General features: G+C 54.2%; 1 protein-coding gene across 1 annotated transcript; it reads right to left on the bottom strand.

The window, feature by feature from the left end:
- Positions 1–4,328: 4,328 nt before the first annotated feature.
- Positions 4,329–6,881, bottom strand: IL3 (interleukin 3). Its single transcript, XM_004042463.3, has 5 exons — positions 6,668–6,881; positions 6,528–6,569; positions 5,133–5,222; positions 4,967–5,008; positions 4,329–4,863 (listed from the first exon to the last, which is right to left on the bottom strand). The coding sequence occupies exons 1-5, from the start codon at positions 6,827–6,829 to the stop codon at positions 4,741–4,743; spliced, it is 459 nt and encodes a 152-aa protein (XP_004042511.1). The 5' UTR covers positions 6,830–6,881; the 3' UTR covers positions 4,329–4,740.
- Between the last annotated feature and the right edge of the window lie 721 nt (positions 6,882–7,602).

Here is a 7,602-nt window from a genome sequence, read left to right as displayed (position 1 = left end):
AGCAGGTCCCGGGAGCACCCTGGGTCAAGGGCTCATGAGTCTGAGGAGGAGGGAAGGAGGCCTCACACCAGAAGGATTCCATGGACCCCACAGGGCAGGGAGGGCTCATGGAAGGGAAAGGGAAGGGGTCACTCATGAGCCATGGCTGGAGGTGGAGTTGAGCTTGGGGTCTTTGGGGAGCCTGAGTGGGAGCTGGAGGAGGCCTTGACAACCAGCCATGGCAGGGGACAGCTGGGAGCCAGGGTCTCTCTCGGAAGTTCCTTAAGACATGGGGACAGAGACAAAGAGGAGCACAGAGGACCACCTCCCTGGATCTAAGCCCCCAATGTGTGTGTTGGTTGTGGGGAGGGGGTGCCAGGTAGGAGGACAGGACAGATGGGCGTGTAGAGGCATTTACTGGGCAATATGAGAGCGGTCAGGTGAGAAGCATGGAGCTGAGGCGCTAAGGCTGCGCTGCTCACTGTGGGCCTGGAACCAGGAGGTTGTAGGGCAGAAGTTAACACGGGAGGCTTGGATCCAGTCAAGGGGAGACCCCAGGCACATCCAGGGTCAGACTTAAAAGAATTCCTGGGCCTCAGTGGGCATTAGTGAACCACTGTTGCTTAAGGATTCAGAGGCTCTGGACTCAAATAACCTTCATTTTTCTGCCTCAGTCTCTGTCTGTGTAATGCGGATAATCACAGCCTGGGTGCCTGGGTCATTGTGGGGATTCTTCGAGTCCCTTGTCAGTCCAGGAGGGCAGCAGCAACTTTGCTGATCCACCTCTTTGAGCTTGACCTGAGGCTTTCAAGGGGGAAAGTTGGGCCCCTAGCCCCCACCCCTGGTCCACACCACCTCTGCCTCCTCTCCCTCTCTCCCACCATGGGTCCCCCATCTTCCTGGGCCCAGGGATTCCCCTCTGCTGGACCAGCCCCTATTTCCTCCAGCACCTCTCTCCCTCTGCCCTTGCTCCTTCTTGTTGGTGTTAAACACACGGTGTCTGCCATGGCTCCGTCCTGTCCTTCCGCCTCCCTCCACCCACCCCTCCTCAGGCCACGGTCGTCCAGTCTTACCGTCTCCACAGCGGCCAGTCTGGGCTGGGCTGGCCTGGGATCAGAGAGGGAGGAATGGGGAGAAGAGACTAGCTAAGACCCGGAGGTGCCTGGGGCCCAGGCTGGCTGGGCTCCAGGGGCAAAAGCAGTGACCCAGGGCACAGCCTTCACCTTGGACACTTGGCACCCAGCCACACTCTGGCCTCTCCACTGCTTAGTCTCTCCTGTGCCTCCGCTTACCTTGTCTTCTCGACCTCCATGCCCTCCTCCCCCAGGGCATCTGCCTCCTTCCTTCCCTGTGCCTTTCCCACCCTTCTCTGCTGGATGAACTTCTCTCTCAGGCCCCTTCTGTGCCACCCATGGGCAGTGCCTCCGATGAGGTCCACGCCCATCCATCGGTCCTGTGCTGTCTGTAATGACCCCCACCGCACTGTGTTGGGCCAACTGCACAAGGCCAGGAGGCCTGAAAGGCCTGGCCCAGTGTCTCACCTATGCCCGCCCCAGCCTAGGGGAGCCGTGGAGGGTCCTCAGAGCAGTTGCTCCACTGAGTCAAATGGGGGCTTGAGTCCAGGGCAGGAGGAACAGAGCCCCTTCCTGGAGTGGGAGGATTCCTGTCAAGGGGTGAGGCTTGCTGTGCCTTCTGAGTTCTGCCCTCCTTAGGGACTTGCCTTTCTGTCAATTTTCCCTTTGTTGTATTTTTCTGCATTTCCAAGTTTTTCAGTAAAGAGTATATACGCTTTCCCATCTTCTCCTCCAATGAGAAACAATAGCTTTTTTTTTTTTTTTGAGATGGAGTCTCGCTCCAACAATAGTTTTTAAGTGAAAAATAAAATTCCTGGCTGAGAGCTGTAATCCACCTTCCCCCTGAGCAGACACCTGGGATGTGGGAAGGCGGGAACTTGGGCCTTCTCTGGTGGTTCTGGGATTTATAATGGGGCGATGCTGCCCCCTGGCGCCATCTGGACACACAGACCTGGCCCAAAGGACAGGCTCCACATCCTAATACCATCACAGTGGGGATTCAATTTTAACATACAAATTTGGAGGGAACATAAACCTTCTGTCTAAAGCATGTAGAAATTCCTCCAGCCTGTCCAGGAACTGACTGCCACTTGGTTCTGGCCCCAGTCTGGCTTTAAGCTGCAGTCTATACTATTCCAGAAGGTCAGCGAGGAGCCCCCAGCGCATCTGAAAAGGTCCGCCCACTGCCCTCTCCAGCATGTCACCTCCACCTGCCACCCTCTGCCAGCGACAGGTCCTGACGACTGGCCTCGTGCACCAGGTCTGTGTCTGATCCAACCACTAACCGTGCCTCTTGCAGGCATCAGTCACTAACAGAGGACTAGCAGAGGAGACGGCTGCTGACCCACTCTCCAGGGTGTGAAGAGGAGGTGGCAAGCAGCGACTCATCTGGGAACATGGGGCTGGGGCACAAATGCTGCCTCAGCCCAGGATGAAAACAGGACCAGCTGTCACGTGCGAGAGGGAGGGAGAGTGAGGGCTGGGGGGGCTGGGTGTGCAGGAGACTTGGGAAACCCAGTCCAGAGTCAGACCTCTCACCCTACCCTCTCAGGCCTGGCTCCTCCCGGACCCCCGAAGTGCCCTGAGACCAGTGGCACACACCTCCCCCTAGTGGTCAATCCAGAAACTGCAGCAGCATCCTCTGTATCTCCTCCCAGGCTAAGTCCAACAACAGACATCCCCTGGCCCCCGCGCAATGCCCTCAGTGAGCCAGGCTGGGGAGAGGTGGGGGCAGGGGGAGAAGAGAGTTCTTCTGTGGGAACATAACGATTTTTTAGGGGGAAGAATTTAGGGAAATGGAGTTCTGAGCCTGTAGCAGATAAATCTTCCATCATCTCCAGTCCCATTCAAGCAGCCGGGCTGTTCCTTATTCATAACCTCAAGGGAGGGATGGATCAAGGTGGAAAAGAGGAAAAAGGGGGACAGGACCCCTGCACCTGGTGTCAGCCTCTGACGCTTTTCTGGGACTTGAGAGGAATCAGAGAGGATGCTATGGCTGCTTACGTGGTGACAGAGGAAGGCCCCTCTGCCCCTCCTTCCACTGGCAGACTGAGTAGGGCCACAGGGTGGTGTGCAGGGGAGTTAGAGGGGGTCACTCAGGGCTAAAGGGCCAGGTGGTAGACTGAAGCCACACTCGGGATGTCCCAGCCTCCTGCCTTCTGCCTCCAGGCTGGTCTGCACCACCTCCGTGCCACAGTGGCTGTCCCTCCAGTGGGTCCCTGTGTACCCACCTATTTCGGAGGAGGGCCCCATCCTGGGACGGTGTGGACAGTCCAGAGGTGGGCAGAGTTTGAGTTGGTCCATGGAATAGGAACTCATCAAGCCAAGTAAGGGCATGCCAGACTGAGGTGACAATGTGGATAGAAGCTCCGGGGCATGAAGAGAGGCTTCATGGAAGCCTGTCTAGGAAGTCCCAGCACTCCTGTTGGCTGGAGCATTGATTAGGGTGGTAGCCATGGGGGAAACAGAAGCAACAGATGGAGGCGAGCCTTATACGTTGTCCTAAGGATATGGACAAGGTCCAGAAGACCCCGAGGACTGGGGGATTCAGTATAGATCTACATGGTCAGATTTGCATTTTCTAAAACTCCATCTGGCTTCCCAGTAGAGCACAGATGGTCAGGGTGTAGGTTCCAGGGCTGGCCGGGAGGCCTACAGGGTGGCTGCTAAATCATCAGGCAGGAGAGGCTGGGGGCTTAGGCGGGGGTGGAGACTCCAGGCTTGGAGGGTTTTAAAGGAATGGAATCAAGAATTGGGTGGCTTGTGTCAGCAGAACGTGCTGCCTTGAGGGGGTCAGGGGATGTTGATCCCTGACGTTGGCCCTGGGAGGAGCAGGGGCGGCGGCTGCAGTTTCTGGAAGGACCACTAGGGGGAGACATGCCACAGGATTAGCGTGCTCCAGACCCCAGGGACCTGAATTCAAGCCCCAGCTGGGCCACTATCAGCTTAGGCAGTTGCTCAACCACGCCGAACTTCAGTTTCCCATGAAACGGAGAAAACATACTCTTGGTTGGGGTGAGGAATAAGTTAGATAGCACAGGTAAAATGCTCAGAACGGCTCCTGGTACCTGGTAGCAGTTCTGTGGATATTCAAGATTGCTAGGGTTATCATCACCTTTCTGGAAATGGGGGTGGCAGGAGGGCAGTGTGAGAACAAGCTCACCCAGACAGCATCCACGTGGCAGGATCAAGCCACCCAGGATTTGTGGCACACCAGTCTCCCTTAAAATGGTCACTAAGTCCCAAGTCAAATTGAGACACTGGTAACAAAGCAGTTGTTCAGAGTCTAGTTTATTCTCACACATCCCTAGGAACCAGTTTAAAACTCGAGGTACAAATGAACATGCTCCCCACCCCACTCTGAGTTTTTTGCAGAAGCAGCAGGACATGGCTCCTCTGCTAAAATAAATACACTTCACACTCCAGGAGGCAATAAATAAATAAATAAATACATAAATAAATAGTCTCAATGGGATAAAAATGAGAACACAACCGCACAAGGCCAAATGGGAGCTGCACATTTCAGAAATTAGATAATTAACAATTCATCTGATGCCGCAGGAAAAGGTGAAATGCTTCTGGTCCTGGACTGTGTGAGAGATGACCCAGAGGTTTCAGAAGTTCTGCTGTTTTTGATGTCCCGAGGCTCTGTGGTGAGAAGGCCCAGAGAACGAGCTGGACGTTGGACTCAAGAGATCGCGAGGCTCAAAGTCGTCTGTTGAGCCTGCGCATTCTCAAGGGTTTTCAGATAGAACGTCAGTTTCCTCCGGAATTCATTCCAGTCACCGTCCTTGATACGGATTGGATGTCGCTATAAAGAAACCAAGAAGGTGGCATTAGGTGAGTCCAGGCTGTAATGGTGATGACCAGCTGAGGAGCAAGCCATGACAGGGGCATCTTGGGGGACAGCTTACCGTGGGTGCGGCCGTGGCCAGGGGCAGACATGGCAGGAGATTCTGTGGAAAGAGACCAAAGCAGATGGTCAGAGATTCCCTTGGAAAGGGAGTGGGCCCTGCTGTCCTCCCCAGAGGCAGGGCAGGTCCAACACAGGGATCCCAAACCCTCAACAGCTTCACATACCTTAAGAATGCTCTCGATTGCTGATGCGTTCTGTAAACTCTTGACAGCCCTGTTGAATGCCTCCAGGTTTGGCCTTCGAAGGTTATTTTCCTAACGGGGCAGAGAATACACTTAAGGGGGAAAGGTTACAGAGTATCCCTCCCACAAGCAGGTGGAAGTCACCGCCACAGTTTCCCAAGCCCACTGTTGGGGATATCCTCGGGTTCCCTCCTAGTCCCGTTGTTGCCTCAGGTGGGTCCCTGCCCAAGGGCACAGGCCTAGAAGTGAGTGGCAGGCAGGACCTGGTTTCCTCAAGCCCCCAGTCTCTGGCTCCATGTGAGCTACATAAAGGGCCTAGGTGGGCTGGGCGCAGTGGCTCAAGCCTGTAATCCCAGCACTTTGGGAGGCCGAGGCAGGCAGATAACCTGAGGTCGAGTTCAAGACCAGCCTGACCAATATGGTGAAACCCCGTCTCTACTAAAAATACAAAAATGGGAGTGGTGGTGCATGCCTGTAATCCTAGCTACTTGGGAGGCTGAGACAGGAGAATCGCTTGAACTCAGGAGGCAGAGGTAGCAGTGAGCTGAGATCGTGCCACTGCACTCCAGCCTGGGCAACAGAGTGAGACTCTGTCTCAAAAAAAAAAAAAAAAAAAAAGTGTGGGGAGGGGGTACCTAGGTGGATCTTTCTGCACTTGGGGGAAAAGATATCTCCAAAAAGAAGCTCTACAAAAGACAGGGGGTTTTCCAAGGGAAGTATTTGTAGCTCAGAGGCTGATAACAGTGTTCATGCCCTGACTGAATTAAAGTCTCCTAGAAATCAAGAAGAAAATCACAGAGACCCCAGCATGGAAATGGGTGCAGCATGTGAGCTGTGAGTGCCCCAAACACAGATGGCCCAGGAACTCAGCAAAGGCTTCCACTTCTTGTTTGACCCAAGAAATGTCATGCAAAGGTGGGACAGAACCACTGCAACCAACTGGAACCATGAAAAATAACTGTAAATGATAATGCCACAGCCAATGAGGGTGGAAAACGCAGACTCAATTTTTTAAGGGAAAAAGAAGCTGGCACATCTGAGGGGGAAATTTCTGTCTGTCAGTCCAGAGTCTGCCCTACCAAACACTGACCTTAAGGCCCTTGGTATTCCTCACCTAGAACTGCCTTTTCATTTTCTAATTTAAAAGTCATTTTCATTATTATAGCCATGGCTGTGGCCATGTATTGAACTCTTAAGTGCCAGATGCTGGGCCAGAACATGCACATTGTGCCATTTGATTGTCATAACAATCCCACTGAGATAGGTGCTATTAACCCTATTTTACAGATGAAGAAAGCAAGGCTAGGTAAGATGGAATGACATGGCTGAAGTCACCCAGGCAGGAAGTGGATCGGGATCCACGGGCTGAGCTCTTACCATCAGAATGTCTTGGTCTTCCCCATTGAGGTTGTTGAAGTCCTGTGGGGGTGAAGGGAGAGAAAGGCCCATGAGGCCTTTTGGCCGTAGGCAGCCACCACCCCTCACTGCTGCAGGCCAGTCTTATCCCAGCTACTCACCAGCAAAGGCAAAGGTGGCTGCTTTAAGTGTGTTATAATTTCATCGATCATGTTAGAGCAGTTAACCCAGCTTGTCTTCAAGGACGTCGTCTGGGTCATGGGAGCTTGGAGTCCGGGGCGGACCAGGAGTTGGAGCAGGAGCAGGACGGGCAGGCGGCTCATGTTTGGATCGGCAGGAGGCACTCTGTCTTGTTCTGGTCCTTCGTGGGGCTCTGAAGAGTTGGCAACAGCCTCCCGCCTTATATGTGCAGCAGCACGGTGCCCACAACCCCGGGCAAGGCGGGGGGGAGGTGGTGGTGTGGGGCAGGCGTCGGAAGGATCTTTATCTGACATGGAACCTCCATAGAAAACCACAGATGTAATTATTCATCCATGACTTTCTAGTACTCAAGATCAGTGAAACAAGAAAAAAGATTACTTAAAGGGTATCACTTCATCTTGTCAAGGAGGATGAGAGATGGGAAGCATGGTAGCAGGTGAGAGGACCCCTGTGGCAGGAAGGGGAAGCCTGACTCAGCTCACTGAGGCCTCCTGCCCAGTGGGATCTCATCTGCCATCACCTGGACTACCCTGGCCCTCTGCTGCCCGCCCTGCTTGGTCCTGGTGGGTGGCCAGGAGGCCACTGGAACAGACGAGTTTGTCTGGTAGCCGGTCACGCTGCTAAACATCCACGTTCAGCCTCAGGCTCTGAGAAGCACATCTCTTGGTGCCGCTTCCCAATACAGAATTACTGGTGTTCCAGTCCCCAGTGGTTTGTCCCATGGGCTTCGGACAGCTTCTCCTTGACACTTTGTTTCTGGTGGGTGGCCGAGGGCGCTCAGGCCCCAGGTGGCCATTCTCTTACTGGTCTGCTAGCAGTGGCATGGCTGTTCCCTGCGTTGTGGGACTCAGCCCCTGCAGGAGGCTTGGCTGCAGCCCCTGGCAGTCCCTCTGGT

This window comes from Gorilla gorilla, chromosome 4 (assembly GCF_029281585.2).
Source record: "Gorilla gorilla gorilla isolate KB3781 chromosome 4, NHGRI_mGorGor1-v2.1_pri, whole genome shotgun sequence".
Classification (NCBI taxonomy): Eukaryota; Metazoa; Chordata; class Mammalia; order Primates; family Hominidae; genus Gorilla; species Gorilla gorilla.
This window is presented reverse-complemented; position numbering and strand designations above follow the sequence as displayed.